General features: G+C 49.1%; 1 protein-coding gene across 1 annotated transcript in view; it reads right to left on the bottom strand.

The window, feature by feature from the left end:
* LOC141264166 (asparagine synthetase [glutamine-hydrolyzing]-like) overlaps positions 1–21,174 on the bottom strand; it is a 237,247-nt gene that overhangs the window by 121,732 nt on the left and 94,341 nt on the right. Inside the window, exons 5-6 of the mRNA XM_073676476.1 lie at positions 9,536–9,637; positions 3,950–4,077 (exon numbers count right to left, since the gene is read on the bottom strand). Of these exons, the coding sequence (XP_073532577.1) occupies positions 3,950–4,077; positions 9,536–9,637 (230 nt within the window). The remainder of the gene's footprint in view (positions 1–3,949; positions 4,078–9,535; positions 9,638–21,174) is intronic.

A 21,174-nucleotide genomic window follows, 5' to 3' on the forward strand; every position in this document is an offset into this window, starting at 1 on the left:
CTGCTGCATGTGTGGCACCCCAGGGGTCTGGTTTCCACAGTAACAGCAATGTTATGTCTGAGAGCAGGTGGGAGGTCTCTTGGTCAGGAATCCTATGCATGCCACACCTCCTGCCCAGTCCTGGGAGGGGAAGAACTTCCCCTATATAAACCTGGGGCTGAGGCAGGGTTAGGGAGTTCAGAGGGAGAGTTCAGCCAGGAGGGCTGACAGGGAGCTGCGGCTCCGGCTGGGCCCAGCTCCTGGGCCATGCCAGAAGTAGAGACAGAGAAGAGAAGCAGCTATGGGAAGAAACAACAGGAGCTCTGTGGGAGCAGTGTTACAAGGAGTCAGGGGCTGGCAGCTGCGGAGCTCGCCCTGACTGAGAAGATTTCTTACCGGACCCGGAGTCCGAGGCTGTGGGGACTAACTCCTACCCAGCAGCAGAATCCGTCAGGCAGGGGATTCCAGGTCCTCTGGCCAAGAAACCCGAAGGCACGGTCACACGCATGGGACCAGCACCGCCGTCGTGGAGCGGAAGCTACTAGAAGGCCCCGAGTCACCGGCCATACGGGTGAGCACCACACGGTACACTCAGGGACGTGGGCTACTTATACCCGCCTCTAGCAAGGTAGCCAGAAGAGTACAGTTAGTTTGGGAGGCCTACAACTCCGCCTGGCCAGGGGAGATCCCATCTGCTCAAGGACTGACCAGGCCCCAATCGCTAGCCAGTACTCCGGGAGGGTCTATCTTTGTCACCAGTAAAGACCCTGAACTACACCGTACCGTCTCCGAGTGGTTCCTGCTACCCCCATCATCCACGTCGGCTGCCCTGAGGCCATACCCCTCCCGTTGGGGGTGATACTATCACGCTGCACAATCCTACCACCGGCCTCAGCGGTCTGCCCTGCAGCGGCAGCTCCTTCGCTGCATTCAACGGGTGGCGTAGTCGTACAACATCTACCACTAATACAGCGCCACTTAGTCTGACTCCCTGGGCACGGACCGGGTCACCGCCACGAGACTACAACCCTCAACAGATCCGGCTCCGGGTAAGCTCCCGCGTGCACAACGCTGCGCGACACAGGCCCAGGGGTGCGTCAACTTTTGGCGTAGTCGGCAGGATTTCGTGCCCGCAACCACCGGGTACTGCGTGCCTGAAAAAGACTGTTCAAACTTACCTGTGGTGAAGATTCCCGCCATCCGGCGCCATCTTTTGCTTCCTTCCCGCCATCGGTGGAGTTTTCCCGCCATTGGACGCCATCTTGAGGACGCCGCGCGGGAAGAAGAGGGGCGTGGACTCCGAAAGCGCGCGAGAACTGAAGCCCCGCCTCACGTCCGGACGTTGCGTAAGGTCCTGGAAGGAGCCCAGCAGACGCCGACGTCACAGGAGCGCGACGGAAGGTCCTCAACCCTGACGATCCACTGCGGAGCCGCGGCCTACGGAAGAGGATCATCGCAAGGTAGGCCACGGTCCACTAGGGGGGAGAAGGATGTCGGATACGGAGGAGAGCTTCACCGCTTCAACCCCCGCCAGCGCCACCGCTGTTGCGGTCATGCCTTTCACCATGCCCTATATCCCGGGGGCAGCCTGGCTACCCCAGTACTCAGGGGAGTCACATACCCTGCATGACTTTAGAGAAAAGCTGGATAGCCTCTTCCAGGTGTACCCCCTCACAGAGGAGCAAAAAGTGAGCATCCTGGTGGCCCAATTAACCGGGGCAGCCCAAAGGGAGGTAAAGTCCTGGCCACCTGGGAGGAGGACTGTCGCAGAGATACTAACCCAGCTAACCGAGGAGGAGCTGCAGTACTACCAATACGAGGAAAGCCAAGAGGACCCGGACGGGTCTGAGGACTACCCTCAGGAGGGAGCACAAAGAGGACATAGCTACTGAAGGGAAGTAGCGTGAATAAAGAGCTGTAAATAGTTACCCGTAAGGGTACAAGGACTGCTGCTAATTAAAATATGGTCCCCGTTGGGATTAGTGAATTGTTCCCCATGTGCCCCTATCTTAAACCAGGCTGAGGACTGTGAGCAGCCATTCCTTATCCCCACTGGCCGAGGACTGAGAGCCGCCATATCCTGTAAATAATTATGTGTTTCTAGTAATTTATGGGAGTCTTTGGTGGATTTACCGGGAATCCTTTGTACATGGTTGGAGCGTAACCCAGGAATGGACTAAAGACTGTTAAGGACTCGGGGCAGGACAGACCCCTACCTGGTTACGTCTCCCTGTTTTGGTGAAATGGACACCTTGCTTTTCTTCAAAACTGCACCCGGTTGCGGACACGCCGTAACCATCTTTATGTGTTTTTCTTATTGTATTATTATTGTTTATACCTTGTTATGTTTTTCTAAAAATATGTTTAGTCCCGGAGTACTAAATTTCACTAGGGGGGAATGTGGCACCCCAGGGGTCTGGTTTCCACAGTAACAGCAATGTTATGTCTGAGAGCAGGTGGGAGGTCTCTTGGTCAGGAATCCTATGCATGCCACACCTCCTGCCCAGTCCTGGGAGGGGAAGAACTTCCCCTATATAAACCTGGGGCTGAGGCAGGGTTAGGGAGTTCAGAGGGAGAGTTCAGCCAGGAGGGCTGACAGGGAGCTGCGGCTCCGGCTGGGCCCAGCTCCTGGGCCATGCCAGAAGTAGAGACAGAGAAGAGAAGCAGCTATGGGAAGAAACAACAGGAGCTCTGTGGGAGCAGTGTTACAAGGAGTCAGGGGCTGGCAGCTGCGGAGCTCGCCCTGACTGAGAAGATTTCTTACCGGACCCGGAGTCCGAGGCTGTGGGGACTAACTCCTACCCAGCAGCAGAATCCGTCAGGCAGGGGATTCCAGGTCCTCTGGCCAAGAAACCCGAAGGCACGGTCACACGCATGGGACCAGCACCGCCGTCGTGGAGCGGAAGCTACTAGAAGGCCCCGAGTCACCGGCCATACGGGTGAGCACCACACGGTACACTCAGGGACGTGGGCTACTTATACCCGCCTCTAGCAAGGTAGCCAGAAGAGTACAGTTAGTTTGGGAGGCCTACAACTCCGCCTGGCCAGGGGAGATCCCATCTGCTCAAGGACTGACCAGGCCCCAATCGCTAGCCAGTACTCCGGGAGGGTCTATCTTTGTCACCAGTAAAGACCCTGAACTACACCGTACCGTCTCCGAGTGGTTCCTGCTACCCCCATCATCCACGTCGGCTGCCCTGAGGCCATACCCCTCCCATTGGGGGTGATACTATCACGCTGCACAATCCTACCACCGGCCTCAGCGGTCTGCCCTGCAGCGGCAGCTCCTTCGCTGCATTCAACGGGTGGCGTAGTCGTACAACATCTACCACTAATACAGCGCCACTTAGTCTGACTCCCTGGGCACGGACCGGGTCACCGCCACGAGACTACAACCCTCAACAGATCCGGCTCCGGGTAAGCTCCCGCGTGCGCAACGCTGCGCGACACAGGCCCAGGGGTGCGTCACATGCTTTTATTTTCGTGCTGATTTTATTTCTACAACATGTGAACAGGATTTTGAAAACCCCATTTACTTCTATTGTAATGTACGTTGCAGCCATGCAGAGTCCACAGCAAATGCAGAACTTGTGACCCTAGTCTTGTGCACCATATGGCAATATTATTATTTATAAAATGAATTGAAGTATTAGTGCACTAAATGTCAGTATTATTATTTAGGAAATGAATTCCAGTTATACTTGTGTGCACCACATGGAAATATTATTTATTAAATGAATTGCAGTATTAATTGTGCACCATGTGGCAGTGGTATTTAGGAAATAAATTGCAGCATCTCTTGTGCACCAGTTTGTAATATTTTATTTAGAAAACAAACTGCAGGATTACTTGTGCACCATATGACAAAATTGTTATTTAGGAAATGAATTGCAGTATTACCTATGCACCAAATGACGGTATTATTTATGCTGTTTATGGTACTATTATCCTGGTAGTATAGTTGTGTTACCTTTCTTGCAGCCAGTAAATCAGGGCTATCGTCCATTCCAATGGCAAATGTCTGCAGGGGGTAAGGTAAGTTCCTTTCTCTCATCAGTTTGAGCAGAGTGGCAGCAACCAAACTGGAGTCCAGGCCACCTGGGAACACAATAAATGATCAGCACAATGCCGACGTGTGCTGACAACTTTGCCCTAACGACAGCAAATATGTCCCCATTCCCAAATACAGGACCCTGTCACTTACAAAGGTCACCTATGTTCCAAAAATTGCGCCACTCATGTTTACAGATTGACATAAACATATGATGTGGGGCCATTATTCTGTATGGAGGACTATGCGGGGCCCATTATACTGTATGGAGGACTATGTGGGGCCCATTATACTGTATGGAGCACTCTATGGGGCCATTATACTGTATGGAGCATTCTGTGGGGCCATTATACTGTATGGAGCACTCTGTGGGGCCATTATACTGTATGGAGCACTCTGTGGGGCCTATTATACTGTATGGAGCACTCTGTGGGGCCATTATTCTGTATGGATGACTATCTGGAGCCATTATACTGTATAGAGGACTATGTGGGGCCCATTATTCTGTATGGAGGACTATTTGGAGCCATTATACTGTATAGAGGACTATGTGGGGCCATTATACTGTATGGAGCACTCAGTGGGGCCTATTATACTGTATGGAGCACTATGTGGGGCCTATTATACTGTATGGAGCACTCTGTGGGGTCCGCTATTCTGTATGGAGGACTATTTGGAGCCATTATACTGTATAGAGGACTATGTGGGCCATTATACCATATGGAGCACTCTGTGGGGCCATTATACTGTATGGAGCACTCTGTGGGGCCTATTATACTGTATGGAGCACTCTGTGGGGCCCACTATTCTGTATGGAGGACTATGTGGAGCCATTATACTGTATAGAGGACTCTGTGGGGCCTATTATACTGTATGGAGCACTCTGTGGTGCCATTATACTGTATGGATGACTATGTGGAGCCCATTATACTGTATGGAGCACTCTGTGGGGCCCATTATACTGTATGGAGCACTCTGTGGGGCCCATTATTCTGTATGGAGGACTATGTGGGGCCCATTATACTGTATGGAGGACTATGTGGGGCCATTATACTGTATGGAGGACTATGTGGGGCCATTATACTGTATGGAGGACTATGTGGGGCCATTATTCTGTATGAAGGAGTATGTGGGGCCCATTATACTGTATAGAGGACTATGTGGGGCCTATTATACTGCATGGAGCACTCTGTGGGCCCATTATTCTGTATGGAGGACTATGTGGGGCCATTATACTGTATGGAGCACTATGTAGGGCCCATTATACTGTATGGAGCGCTATGTGGGGCCCATTATACTGCATGGAGGTCTATGTGGGGCCCATTATACTGTATGGAGGACTATGTGGGGCCCATTATACTGTATGGAGGACTATGTGGGGCCCATTATACTGTATGGAGCGCTATGTGGGGCCCATTATACTGTATGGAGCGCTATGTGGGGCCCATTATTCTGTATAGAGGACTATGTGGACCATTATACTGTATGGAGGACTATGTAATGCCCATTATACTGTATGGAGGACTATGTGGGGCCCATTATTCTGCATGGAGGACTGTGTGGGACCATTATACTGTATGGAGGACTATGTGGGTCCTATTATACTGTATGGAGGACTATGTGGGGCCCATTATACTGTATGGAGGACTATGTGGGGCCCATTATATTGTATGGAGGACTATGTGGGGCCCATTATACTGTATGGAGGACTATGTGGGTCCCATTATTCTGTATGGAGGACTATGTGGGGCCATTATACTGTATGGAGGACTATGTGGGGCCCATTATTCTGTATGGAGGACTGTGTGGGCCCATTATACTGTATGGAGGACTATGTGGGACCATTATACTGTATGGAGGACTATGTGGGGCCCATTATTCTGTATGGAGGACTATGTGGGACCATTATACTGTATGGAGGACTATGTGGGGCCCATTATTCTGTATGGAGGACTGTGTGGGCCCATTATTCTGTATGGAGGACTATGTGGGGCCCTTTATACTGTATGGAGGACAATGTAGGGCTATTATACTGTATGGAGGACTATGTAGGGCCCATTATACTGTATGGAGGGCTATGTGGGGCCCATTATACTGTATGGAGGACAATGTAGGGCTATTATACTGTATGGAGGGCTATGTTGGGCCCATTATACTGCATGGAGGGCTATGTGGGGCCCATTATACTGTATGGAGGGCTATGTGGGGCCTATTATACTGTATGGAGTGCTATGTGGGGCCCATTATACTGTATGGAGCGCTATGTGGGGCCAATCATACTGTATGGAGGGCTATGTGGGGCCCATTATACTGTATGGAGGGTTATGTGGGGCCCAATATACTGTATGGAGGGCTATGTTGGGCCCATTATACTGTATGGAGGGCTATGTGGGGCCCATTATACTGTATGGAGGACAATGTAGGGCTATTAAACTGTATGGAGGACTATGTAGGGCCCATTATACTGTATGGAGGGCTATGTGGGGCCCATTATACTGTATGGAGGACAATGTAGGGCTATTATACTGTATGGAGGGCTATGTGGGGCCCATTATACTGCATGGAGGGCTATGTGGGGCCCATTATACTGTATGGAGGGCTATGTGGGGCCTATTATACTGTATGGAGCGCTATGTGGGGCCCATTATACTGTATGGAGCGCTATGTGGGGCCAATTATACTGTATGGAGGGCTATGTGGGGCCCATTATACTGTATGGAGGGCTATGTGGGGCCCATTATACTGTATGGAGGACAATGTAGGGCTATTATACTGTATGGAGGACTATGTAGGGCCCATTATACTGTAGGAAGGACTATGTGGGGCCCATTATACTGTATAGAGGGCTGTGTGGGGATTACAGTTGGAGAATCATACTGTGATGGGGTCACCATTCTTTTTCGGGGAGTTTGAGGGGGGGTACAATAGGGTCATCATACCATGCGTGTGGAGGGTACTGTGGTGGAATTCACTGTGGGGGTGTCATACAGTGTTTGGGGGCACTTTTGTTTGCATCATACTTTGTTATCTTAAAGGTTTTTCATCCTTCATTATTGCATATTTAAATTAGGCAATTGGATCATATGATTTTTACTGCTATTACATAACATATTACATTATTCCAATATTTTATTCTAATATCCATTCATTAAAATGTACTTTGTTCATGGGACATCCCCTTCCAGTTTGTTTCCATATGAAAAATGTCATTGTTATATTTGATGATAAGGAAAAACTTCCTCAATTGTAGACATTGTTTTAGTAAATATCAAGGTTGGCCACGACTTTGTCCAAGCTTTTAATTTTGGCCCTCTCAGTATTTAAGTTTGACATTGCTGCTCTAGATAGTCCTCTTATTGTGAATGGTGGATCCTGCGTTATCTACTGTAAGTAGAGGTGTTATCAGTCATTGTACAGGAGGGGAAGAAGGTGAGTTGTGACATCACCTATTGTGATTGAGATCTATCAGTCTGGGAAAGGTTATAAAGCCATTTCTAAAGCTTTTGGACTCCAGCAAACCACAGTGAGAGCCATTATCCACAAATGGCGAAAACATGGAACAGTGGTGAACCTTCCCAGGAGTGGCCGGCTGACCAAAATTATCCCAAGAGCGCAGCGACGACTCTTCCAAGAGGTCACAAAAGACCCCACAGCAACATCCAAAGAACTGCAGGCCTCACTTGCCTCAGTGAAGGTTAGCGTTCATGACTCCACCATAAGAAAGAGACTGGGCAAAAATGGCATGCATGGCAGAGTTCCAAGACGAAAACCACTGCTGAGCGAAAAGAACATAAAGGCTCATCTCAGTTTTGCTAGAAAACATCCTAATGATCGGCAAAACTTTTGGGAGATTACTCTGTGGACTGAGGAGGCAAAAGTTTAACTTTTTAGAAGGTGTATGTCCCATTACATCTGGCGTAGAACTAACAAAGTATTTCAGAAAAAAGAGCATCATACCAACAGTAAAATATGGAGGTGATAGTGTGATTGTCTGGGGCTGTTTTGCTGCTTCAGGACCTTGAAGACTTGCTGTGGTAAATGGAACCATGAATTCTGCTGTCTACCAAAAAATCCTGAAGGAAAATGTCTGGCCATTTGTTCGTGACCTCAAGCTGAAGCGTCCTCGGGTTATATGCAGAGAAGTTTTTTTCAGTTCACCCTTAATAAATATTCCATGAAGTCCACGGAGTGAAGCAAGGAATCACGTCCTTGCCAGACGTGGTATGCAGCATGTAAGTAAAAGAAGAGGATCCAGCTTCACCGGTATAAAATCTTCAAATCTTTATTGTGTTCTCGTGTTCTTAAACTCTGATTGATCTGAGTTCAAGAACACGAGAGGTGTTCGAAACACGTTCAAGTGTTCTCCATTCGCACCTTCCTCACCTCAACTGCATGCTAATATTTGATCATAATAACCACTACCCGATGTTTTAATGAACACAATAAAGATTTGAAGATTTTATAACGGTGAGGCTAGATCCTCTTCTTTTACTTGCACTTGGGTTATGCAGCAGGACAGTGATCTTAAACACCTCAGCAAGTCCACCTCTGAATGGCTTAAGAAAAACAAAATTAAGACTTTGGAGTGGCCTAGTCAAAGTCCTGACCTTAATCCAATTGAGATGCTGTGGAATGACCTTAAAAAGGCAGTTCATGTGCGGAAACCCTCCAATGTGGCTGAATTACAACAATTTGGTAAAGATGAGTGGCCAAAGTTTCTCCAGAGCGCTGTAAAAGACTCATTGCCAGTTATCGCAAATGTTTGATCGCAGTTGTTGCTGCTAAGGGAGGCCCAACCAGTTATTAGGTTTAGGCGACAATCACTTTTTCACACAGGGCCCTGTAGGTTTGGATTTCTTTTTCCCTTAATGATAAAGACCTTCATTTATAAACTGCATTTTGTGTTTCTTTGTGTTATCTTTGTCTAATATTTAAATTTGTTTTGTGATCTGAAATATTTAAGTATGACAAACATGCAAAAGAATAACAAATCAGGAAAGGGTAAAACACTTTTTCACACTACTGTATATACCATGATGGGGGGAAGGGATGCCCGGTTGAAATTTTGAACTGGGGTCCTTTGGACTCTAGTTACACCACTGGAGTCTAGTATAAGACCTATTGGAAAAAAATCTGTTTTTCTTTAAATCTAGATGGTGATATGGAAAGTTAAAAGAAAAAGTATAAAAAAAATACAAACATAAAAGATAAGTCATTTTCTGATGACGCATTCCCTTTAAATTGTTCAGATAAACGTCAGCTCTAGAAGGCAGGGGGCACATAGCATTTCACACTTGTCTATGTTACTATCCTAGGACAGAATTACGCCGTCTTTTCCTTGTTACGATGCGTAAGTCGCCGTCACAGAGAATTCGGATACATATAATGATAAAATGAATGAGCTCCTGTATGATCTGGAATCGCTGACTATAGAAGATAAATGTGAATGAGGACCTGAGAACTCCTCCCCGCACAGCAGAAGATATATTGCTTAGATGCCCTTACCAGACAGCAGGCAGCCGATCCTCCTGTGCGCCATTAACCGCTTCCTGACCGCGTTCTCAAACAGGAGGCAGATGTTTTTTTTAACTGTTTCACGATCCATGCCTGAGAGAAACAGGGAAAAAATGAAATCAGATTCACTTTGTTTTTCATGGGTCTTTATTAGCGATGATCGAGCATGCTCGTTGCTCGAGATTTACGAGTATGCTCGGACGAGCACCTATTATTTTCAGCATGCTCGGGCTTTAAGTTTTCGTCGCTCCGTGAACATGATTTGCGACCGTTTGACAGCTTTAATACATGTGAGGAATGGCTGTTTTTCCAGCATTCCTCACATGTACTTATAGCCCGAGCACACTGAAGATAATAAGTGCTCGCCCGAGCATGCTCGTAAATCTCGAGCAACGAGCATGCTCGATCATCACTAGTCTTTATTAGTGATGAGCGAGCGCATCTCACTCTTCGAAATACTTGGCGAGTATTTCCTGGTTGGTCGGGCAAGAGCTCGACTCCCCGCACTGCATGTTTGGCGCTGTTTAGACAGCGAATAAACATGTGGGGATTGCCTACCAGTCACTGTAATGCCGTAGCCATGTTGGTTGTGGCATTACAGTGATTGGCTGACCTCACAGCATTATCAGGTGTATATAAGACCTGAGCCGCTATGCTCGTCACAGTCTACCCCGGAAACAGGCAGAGTAGGGAGAGCTGCTGCTGAGCTAGGGAGAGATTTGCTTGTTTATCGTTAGTATAGGTATCCCAGAGATTGCTCTGGGATACCTATACTAACTATAAACAAGCAAATCAAGCTCCTGCCTGAGCAACCAGGAAATACTCGCCGAGCATCTTGAAGAGTGAGATGCATCTCAACTAGCAGTCCTTCTAAGGACTAATCCAGATGCATATCAATCCTGGTGATAGCAGAAATTAAGCAGGCATAGTTTGGGGAGAGTGTATAGAGCAAAATAGGGTACATTGCACGTTCTGTCTGCTGCAGGGCTAATATTCTTTTTCCTCTTAATCCTGATTATTTTCTTGAAAAGCAATATAATACACCATTTTTACTGCTCCATTTGTTGTTAGCAGCATACAGCCAGATTTATTTGATTTTATTCGCATTGCTGTATTGTGGAAGCAGAGAAACGTATCCATCATCAGACATGATCCGATATTACTGCAATAATAATCCTGACATGTTTGGGAGCATGCCAAATATTATACTCCATTTAAAGTCTGCCAGTTGTGTATTGTTCAAACCTATTCACACTTGGTCGCTGATCAATACCATACTATAAGGCCACTGCCTACAATTATGTTCATCAGACTTGATCTGATATTACTGCGGTAATAATCCTGACATTTTTGAGAGTGTGCCAAATATTATACTCCATTTAAAATGGGTAAAGTGATGGTTCAAGCAGAGGCCGAGGCCATGGGCAGGATGAAATTGTGCCTGCTGAGGGAGCACAACAAGCATCCACATCATGTCCCCCTACCTTCCTGTCCCACTTTGTAGGGGGCCGCAGAACACCACTATTGAAACCAGAGCAGTGTGAAAAGGTTGTTGGTTTATTGTTTCCAGTCAGTTAGCCACCACCCTGTCTTCCACACGGTCCAGTCTCAGTAGCCGTGAGTCTGGTCCACATATTCCTCACCCTGATCCTCCTTCCTCCCACCATGCCGAGTGCCCGGAGACAAGTGATCCCACACTTCGACACTCCGAAGAGCTGTTCACTTTTCCATTCATAGATTCGGGCCTCTCGCTCGGCCCGCTTCAAGCAGGGCAAGAGGAGATCGCATGTAGCGATGCCCAACTATTTGAGCAGCCACGGTCACTCGAAGGCGACAGTGGGAAAGTGCAATTACTGTCAGAAGAAGTGGATAATGATGATGAGATACAATTGCCAGCAAGTCAGGATGAGGTCCAGGGTGCGTACCTGGGAGATGAGGCGGTGGACGATGAAGTCACTGACACAATCTGGCAAAGTGACATGCATACCGAGGACAGCAGCACAGAGGGGTAGGGAGGCGTAGCACCAAAACAGGCAGGAACAAGCTGCTGTGTGGCCACAGACACCACACGAGGGAAGTTGCCAGTCCAACTGTTAGGTCTTCCAGAGTCTCGCTCTTTTATAAAGACTGTCAAGTTAACCCCAAAAAGGCCATTTGCAAAATCTGCCATGCCAGCATCAGCAGGGGCAGTTAAACTACCAGCCTGACTAGCATGCTCAGGCACATGACAGCAAAGCACCCGACTAGTTGGGCCGAACACCAGGGTCCAGAAACAGTGTCTGCAGGTGACACCACTGCCTGTTCCGCCGCTTTGCGTGCATCCCCTGTCCATGGCGCAGGCGAAGATTCCTCCCACCCTGCACCTGTCGTTGCACACTTGCAACCACCACCATCAGCAACCACATCCACATCCTTGTCCCAGCACAGCGTTCAGTTGTCCCTACCCCAGTCCTTAAAACGCAAGCGCAAATATGCAGCCAACCACCCACAGCACTAAACTGCCACATTTCTCGAATGCCTGCACTTGAAATGTTGCCTTTTCGGCTCATGGAGATGGAATCTTTCTACAATCTCATGGCGGTGGCCGTCCCTCGGTACTCGGTCCCCAGCCGCCACTATTTCTCCTGGTGTGCCATCCCCGCCTTAGACAACCATGTATCCCATAACATTGGCCGTGCCCTCACCAATGCAGTAACTGGGAAGGACCACCTAACCACGGGCACGTGGACAAGTGCTGGTGGCCAGGGACGGTACATCTCACTGACGGCACACTGGGTTAACATAGTGGAAGCTGGGACCCAGTCAGACCCCGAGACGGAACACGTCCTCCCAACGCCAATGATTGCGGGCCCTGGGTCGCCCCCACATTCTACAGCTCCTTCACCTCCTCCTCCTCTTCAGCCTCCATCTCCGAAATGATCACATCAGTCGAAAGCTGGAAGCACTGCAACACTGCCTTGGCCAAGCGGCAACAGGCTGTGCTGAAGCTAATGTGCTTAGGTGACAAACCGCAAAAAGCTGCAGAGTTGTTGACAGCTTCAACAGTGCAGTCAGATCTGTGGCTGTCACCGCTGTACTTACAGTCAGGCATGGTCGTGTGAGACAATGGCCAGAACCTGGTGGCAGCTCTTAAGCTTGGCAAACTCGCACACGTACCGTGCCGGGCCCATGTGCTCAACCTAGTGGTTCAGCGATTTCTCAAAACTTACCTGGATCTGCCTGAGCTGCTTGTGAAAGTATTCCGCGTGTGTGCCCATTTCAGAAAGTAACCTACAGCTTCCGCTGCCCTCACCGTGCTTCAGCAGCGTTTGCAGCTTCCAGCTCACCGACTGTTGTGCAAGTCACCACACGTTGGAACTCAGCATTGCATATGTTGGGAAGAATTTGTGATCAGCAGAGGGCAGTTGTTGAGTACCAGCTTCAACACGCCCGTCAATATTCAGGTCAACCTCTGCACATAAGAGCTGATGAGTGGGCATGGATGTGTGACATCTGTGCCATCCTCTAAAACTTTGAGGACTCGGCGATGATGACATAATTAGCGTCACCATCCCGCTTCTCTGTCTGCTGAAACGCTTGCTGCTAACAAAGAGGAGGCATTGCAGGCGGAGCACGATGAGATGGAGCAAGGAACTATACAGGGTGATGCCACACAGCCCAGCCTCATCTCATCTCAATACAGCTTTGGTCACTGCATACGCAATAACAGTATATGAGACACACTCCTTAATAATGGAACAATTGTTTTTACTGAGGCCCTCCTCTACGTCTCTTCAAAGGGGTATTGGAGTGCGACCTAATTTTGGGCAGCCCTTGCAGTCACTGCATACGCAATAATAGTATAGGAGACCTACTCCTTAATAATGGGAACAATAAAGCATAGCCGGCTGATGGACCTCTAAAGATAGTAAGGGCCGTCTGATGGCCTTGTAAAAATAGGCTTTGTGATTTTCAGAGTCCCTCCTTCATAAATGAAACAGGATGTGTCTGATCATGTGTCACACACCACATGGCCAGATAAGGAAGTAAAATGTTAAAATTACATTTACTGGTGAATGTATTTTTCACCATTGAAAGCAATGCAAAAGTGCAAAAACGCATCAAAATCGCTACATTTGAACATAGGCAGGGTCGGACTTGGGTGCCTAGGGCCCACCAGGGGAACTGACTCTAGGGGCCCACACTACAGCCCACCTAAACGGTTTTATTACTTGCTATGTTTTTCTATAATGTACTATAATTACATGTTTGGCCGCGCTGTGGAGCACCAAGCGGCAGGACTTTCTTCGAACAGTCATTCCGTACTGCCAGAGTCCCTTTAATGGTAACTTGTCACCTTGAAAAATGCTATTTATCTGCAGATATAGGGGTAATCTGCAGGTAAATAGGGTGTAAAGCCTGGTTAGACGGCTTATTGGAAAAGCATTGGCTACACGGAGAAAATTACATTTTATTCTCCCTGCCGCCACTCGCTTCCTGTCATAGGGTCGGTGAGGGTGCTGCAGTAACATCCGGCACCTTGATTGTGACATCTTCCATGGAGGCCAACCTCAGGCTGAGCTTCATTGAATGACTAACATGGAAGCAGCACCTGGCAACTAGTGCTGAGCGAACGTGGTTGGATAAGGTGTGATCCCAGCATGCTCAGGTGTTATCTGAGTATCTTGTAGTGCTCTGCTACTATGCTCGAGTCCTCAGAGGTAGCATGTTTTACGGAGGTAGACAGACGCAACACATACAGGAATTGCCGGTTTGTTAGGTAATCCCTGCATGTGTTGCTTCTGTCTATCACCGCAAAACATGCTACCCCGGGGACTCGAGCATATTAGCAGAGCACTACAAGATACTCAGATAACACCCGAGCATGCTGGGATCACACCTTATCCGACCAAACTCACTCAGCACTAGTTGCCAGGTGCTGCTGCCATGTTAGTCATTCAATGAAGCTCAGCCTGAGGTTGGGCTCCATGGAAGTGTCACAATCAAGGTGCCGGAAGTTATTGCAGCACGCTCACTTTGTAGTTTGTGGTGACTGTAATGTCTCTTATCTGACCACGCTCACTTAGCACTACTGGCAACCGAACAGCAACCTGCAACTGCGTCACAGGGGGCTGAAGGGAACAGGTGACTGCATGCGCCGGCCATTGTGCTATCTAAATGCCGCTGTCAGTGATTGAAAAGGGCACTTAAATACTTAAAACAGCAGCAATCAAGGCGAGCTCTGATCACTGCTGTTAAAGGCAGACGCCAGCTATGTAACACAGCCGACATCTGCCTGGTATGGAGCAGGCTCAGCTCCTGAACCCGCTCCATACAAGCACATCCCAATGGTGACAGTTATGACAAGGTTAGCAAATTTCACTTGTCTGTTCCTAAATGTGGAAAGACAAATGGAATTCCCTAACACATGTGAAAGAGACCTAATAGATTTAGTAAAGGTGTCTCAAGCATATGAATGTTACTACACACCACAATGCACAGTTACATACACGCATCTTACAAAAATACATATTATTCCAGATACGCAGACGCGCACAAACACATCAGTACATGAATACATCATCTGAACCACCATCATTTGTAATGTCAGGTCAGCCCATATATCTTTGTATCGCATAAACCTACAACTCCCAGTATGTAATTAACAATAGAGATACTGGGAGTTATCAGTCATCATCAGACTGCGGACCATACAGGAACCACAGTACTGATGAGACACAGGCAGTATCACAAATGAACATTTACATCCAGGTATCTTACCTGAGACGTCTTCTCTGATTAGAGTCGTTCTCTTTCTTTTCGTCTCCATCTTGTCCAGACCCCTTGAGGACTTTTCTCATCCACAGCTCGTCTCTGCAGACTTCCATCTTCTCCGGTCTTCTGCAGCACATCCCCACGCGATGCCCTTAAAGATAGCAGTGTCATTATAATGCTCCTGAATAAAAATATCTACACTGAGCCCCTGAATAAACCTAACTCTTACAATGCTCCCTGCACAAAATATGACATACACTCTCTGCTCTCCACACTGTCCTCTCCTTACCATACTGGGCCCCCTCTTCACACTGTCCTCTCTTTTCCATACTGGGCCCCCTCTTCACACTGTCCTCTCACACTGTGTCCCCCCTATACTGCCCAGTCTCTATACTGTGCCCCTTCATCACACTCCCCCTCCTCAGCATACTGTTCCCCCCTTTCTTTGCCCTCACACTGTTTCCCCCATACTGCCGCATCTCCATACCTTCCCCCACACTACCTAGTCTCTGTACTGTGTTACCTCACACTTTTCTCCCTCCATACTGTCTCCTCACACTATTCCCCCACTCTCCGTACTGTTTCCTCATACATCCCCCTTCCCCATTCTGTTCCCGCACCCATTCCCACACCTCCTCTAGTTATTTCACACATCTCCCCATTCTGTCTCCTAAAATTTCTCTCCCATCTCTCCCCAAATATAATAAATCTTTGGAAGAGCACACAGACATGCAGAAGTGCGCTTACACACACGAAAACAAGTGCACACAGACACATACTAAGGGCTCTTTCACACGTCAGTACATGCGATGACAGTTTCCACACGTACCAGAGACATTGGTACACGTAGACCCATTCAAATGAATGTTTTTACCTGCTGCACCTCCTGCAAAACGTCCCGCACACTGATGACAGCGCTCTTCCCAAGCACCGGGTGCTGAACGCTGCTCTCATCATAGATCCCTGCCGGCGCTGCGATCAGCAACAGCAGGGTCAATGATGAGAGTAGTAGTCTACTCCCGCCGTGTCCAACTGTAAAAATGGGAATAAAATAAAAAACTCCTTATACTCACCTCTCCTAAGTGTCACCCGCTGTAATCCGTGCGAGCGCTCACGCCGAGGAGAATGACTCCTGCAGCAAGCGGGCCCCGGAGCTGCGCTCAACAAGGGGTGCCCTGTCAATCACTGAGCACAGCTCCGGGGCCCGCTCACTGCAGGAGTTGTTCTCCTCGGCGTGAGTGCTCGCACGGATTACAGTGGGTGACACTTAGGAGAGGTGAGTATAAGGATTTTTTAATTTTATTCCTATTTTTACAGTTGGACACGGCGGGAGTAGACTACTACTCTCATCATTGACCCTGCTGCTGCTGATCGCAGCACCGGCAGGGATCTATGATGAGGGCAGCACTCAGCTCTTGGGAACAGCGCTAACTGTACATTGATTCCCAAGCGCTGGTATGTGTCACACGGATGACACACAGGTGGACACGGATATCTCCAGTCCCGTAAATATCAGGACATGTGAAAGAGCCCTAGTATACACAAGCAGATACACATACAAAAATGGGGACACGTACACACGCAGGCAAGCACTCACAGAAATGCACACGCAGTCATGCACAGACACACTCAGACAATCACACACAAAAATGCAGACATGCAGGGAAGCATGCACACACGTGTGAAGACACATATACACATGTAGACATGCAGGCACTCAAATACATACACACACACGCATGCAGGCATATACACACACATGCAGGCAGGCATATACACACACACTGTACACACATGTGTAGTGAGCTGGCCGGCTCTGGCAGTTCTGTGATAATTGATATAGAGCCTGTTACAGAAGTGATTACACAGGATGATGTTGCCACCTTGTGGCCAGAGGTTGCACCTGCGCAGGGTGTGATGACAGAGAAAAAGACTGAGCCTCCTGTGTCCTGCCCTAGAGAGTCACGTGACCAAAGTGGGAAGCAGGAAAAAGCGCGCGAAGAGTCTGCTGTGGTCTGTAAAAAGAGCCAGGACGGTGTGTAGGCCCTCGTGTGTGGCGCAGGAGAGACTCTCAGCGTGATTTCTTCTATCTGACACCATATCCTCGGAGCCTTCCCCAGCTTCTGCACTGCTGAAGGATTCAGCTGTTACACTCCCTGCTACTGGAGTGTGGACTACATAAGGGGACCCACCAGAGCTTCTATCCAGATCAGAGAGACTGTAAGCGGGACCTCTGGCGAGAGGCCGAAGTATCCCTTCCTTTCTTTCCGCGAATTCTGCTGTTCCTGTTTTTTTTTCCGGCTGGGACGCCCTCCTGCAAAGACAGACAGGCCTGCGACGGGGGACACATCCTTCTGGAGTAAAGGACTGGTAACGTGTGAGTAGGGACAGTGAGGGTCAGCTTATCAGTACACGTTATTACTGTGCATATTTACGGTTGTCATTTATTGTTTTTCTTTGCTGTGTTAAAAATGTATACGAGTAAAGATACGGTTATCAAGATAGAGTCTGTGTGTGGGGATCTTGCTGGGCCAGATCATAGATACCAATGAGCGGCCTTGCCCGCGGTCACTTCATCTGGCGTAGTCGGCAGGATCTGTGACCAACAGGATTCCCACCCAGGCCATGTGTACAGTCAGAAACCCCCGCCGGTGTCTATTGTGAATCAGGTCAGGAAATTTGGCGGACGAAACTACCCTGTACCAGAGTGGGCGGAACAAGTCCGGATACTGGGGGAAATGTATAATATTGACCCTAAGACCTGGGCAGAAATGGCGGTACTGACGCTAGAGGGGGAGGCATGGACGACAGTCAGACTGGAGACGGTCAGGGGCCAGCGTACAGTAGATGATTTGGTGCGGGTGCTGGAGAACACCTAAGGGCCGACCACATACCAGGGAACACTACGACACATGTTCTTTAGACGGACGCAGCTTGAATGGGAGGATATTCCCCAATGTGCGAACGCCCTTCAGGTACTCCTTGAACAAACCTGTGGAAAAGAGGAGCAACTAGCTGGTATGGCTTCTCGTGACCTGGTACTGAGAGACCAATTTGTAATAGGACTGAGAGACCAGTATCTTAACCGCACGTTACAGGACTTGATCCGGATGATGCCGGCTCTTACTTTTGCTGAAGTCAAACAGGAAGCCATAGAACGTTCAAGGGGACCCGTCATGGATGTGGGGATTCAAGGTGCTGACATTAAAAATCCGAACAGTGACACGGAAGACCTGAAACAGATGGTAGCAGACTTACAGAGACAGATATGACAGTTAACATTAGACCGACAGGGAGACCAGCGAACACAGCCTAGTCGTCCCGTGGGACAGTGTTGGTCATGCGGTGATCCTCGCCATAGGGCAAATCGTTGTCCTCAACACTTCCCTCTGCAACAACCTCCGTCGCACCAACGAACAAACCCTCAGTCACCCCAGCGAAGGGAATTTCGATCAGACCAGCGAATGGAACCCCAGCCATATCCACAAGCAGAGCTACCACGCCGGGCCTCACCACAATGGCCGCCGTTAAACTAGACACCCCTGCAGCTGAGGCTCGCGCAGCAGGGGAGGCCAAGGAGAGGGGTGTGGAAAAACAGAGCTGATGGCGGAGTGCTCTTGCCGCGAATAGCCCGACACTTGAAGTTGTCCTGGAAGGAATTGCCGTACAGGGACTGATGGACACCGGGTCACAAGTGACCACGATCTCTGAACAGTTTTACGAAAATTACCTCAAACCAAGAACTGCTCGTGACCCAGACACCTCCATTAAGATTATTGCGGCTAATAATCTACCCATTCCAGTGACCGGAGTTGCTTGGATGGACACAAAGGCCTGCGGACAGGACTTAGGAAAATGAGGGATCGTCATCGTTAAGGAAGGTTTCGGCTCCGAGACCCCAGTGATAGTTGGAATGAACATCTTGAAGGACCTGGATCTTATGCTGTTGACAAGAAAAGGACCCAAATAATGGCAGAAAGTCACCAAACATAAGCCGACTCATCTGGCGTTCCAGCGCGTAATCCGGACCGTTGGACTTCAACAGATGGCAGAGGAACAACTACCCCTATCCGCCATTACGGTGCCACGCCGTACTCGGATTACTTTGCCCGCTGAAGAAGAGACAGTCATTTCCTTACCCCTTAACACCCACCGACAACTTGAGGGGGTTGAAGTGTTGATCGAGCCGAGGACCCCAAGTGGGGGTAAGCTAAACCCACTAGTTGCTCGCACTCTAGCCGTCGTGAGGAACGGGAGAGTCCCTGTCAGGCTAAACAACACCGCAGACGTAGGCCTAGCCCTTGAAGCCGGCACTCTACTTGCCCGGGTATATGCTCTACCCACGGAAGTGAATCCCATTGGGCCCCTAGAATTCACCCCGTCTACAGAAGGCGACTGGACGGTAACCGTCTCAGCCATAAACGCTCAAGTAGACGATGAAGACATTGGGCGAAAACTACGGGAAAAAGTGCAGCTAGACACGTCTCAGTACACCAAACAAGAAGTGTCTCAAGTGGAGGAACTCCTCCGGGAACACCAAGACTCCTTTGCAAAGCATGACACAGACTTTGAGTGTACCACCAATATCCAGCACCAGATACCCACGGGCGATACCCCCCCTATCCACGAGAGGTACCGGCAGATACCACCTCAGCAATACCAGGAGGTGAAAAGCCTGTTAGAATCTATGCTACACGCCGGAGTGGTACGTGAAAGCCAGAGCCCGTGGGCTGCACCCGTGGTGATAGTCAAAAAGAAAGATGGTTCCCTAAGGTTTTGTGTGGACTACCGTAGGCTGAACGCTTGCACTATCCGGGACTCATATCCACTTCCTCGGATCGAAGAGTCACTGACCGCCCTGAAGAAGGCCAAATATTTTTCGTGCCTAGACCTGGCCAGTGGATATTGGCAGGTTCCAATGAGTGAGAAGGACAGGGAAAAGACCGCCTTCATCCTTCCCATGGGCCTGTATGAGTTCGACCAGATGTCGTTCGGCTTGAATAACGCATCGGGGACCTTTCAGAGACTAATGGAACGCTGTCTGGGAGACTTCAACTTTGAGTTTACGCTGATATACCTTGACGACATCGTGGTATATTCTGCCACCTTTGAGGATCATCTTCATAAGCTTGGCCAAGTGTTCCAGCGCTTGAGGAGACACGGCTTGAAGTTGAAGCCCAGCAAGTGCCGTCTGTTCCAGCAGGAAATCGACTACTTGGGCCACCGGATCTCGGCCGAAGGTGTCCAGCCCTCTCCGGAGAAGATAGCAGCCGTTCAAGAGTGGCCGCAGCCAACTACCGTCAAAGAAGTCCGGGCTTTTCTGGGGCTGGCAGGCTACTACCGTCGGTTTGTCAAGGACTTTGCTCGGCTTGCTGAACCACTGCATGAGGTTCTCCGAGGGACCGCGAACAGCCCCAGAGGACGACGCATCAGTTGGGGGCCTGACCGAGAAAAATCCTTTCAGGCACTTAAGGCTGCTCTAACATCACCCCCTGTTCTGGCATATGCAGACTATACATTACCGTTTCAGTTGCACACTGACGCCAGCCTTCAAGGTCTAGGGGCGGTCCTCTCTCAAGTTCAAGATAATAAAGAACGCGTGATAGCCTATGCCAGTAGGTCTCTCCGTGACACCGAAAAGAATCCCGTCAACTACAGCTCCTTCCGCTTGGAACTCTTGGCTCTGACTTGGGCTATGACGGAGAAATTTGCCGGCTATCTGACAGGAGCGGAGGTGCTGGTAATGACTAGTGTTGAGCCACCCCCGTAGTGTTCGAGTTCGGTTCGGTTCGTCGAACACCCGTGTGTTCGCCGAACTGTTCGTCGAACTGTTCGTCGAACACCTTCGAACACCGTTAAAACCAATGGCAGGCAAA

This window comes from Phyllobates terribilis, unplaced genomic scaffold, assembly GCF_046119375.1.
Source record: "Phyllobates terribilis strain yellow unplaced genomic scaffold, ASM4611937v1 Scaffold_4__5_contigs__length_816908805, whole genome shotgun sequence".
Lineage (NCBI taxonomy): Eukaryota > Metazoa > Chordata > Amphibia > Anura > Dendrobatidae > Phyllobates > Phyllobates terribilis.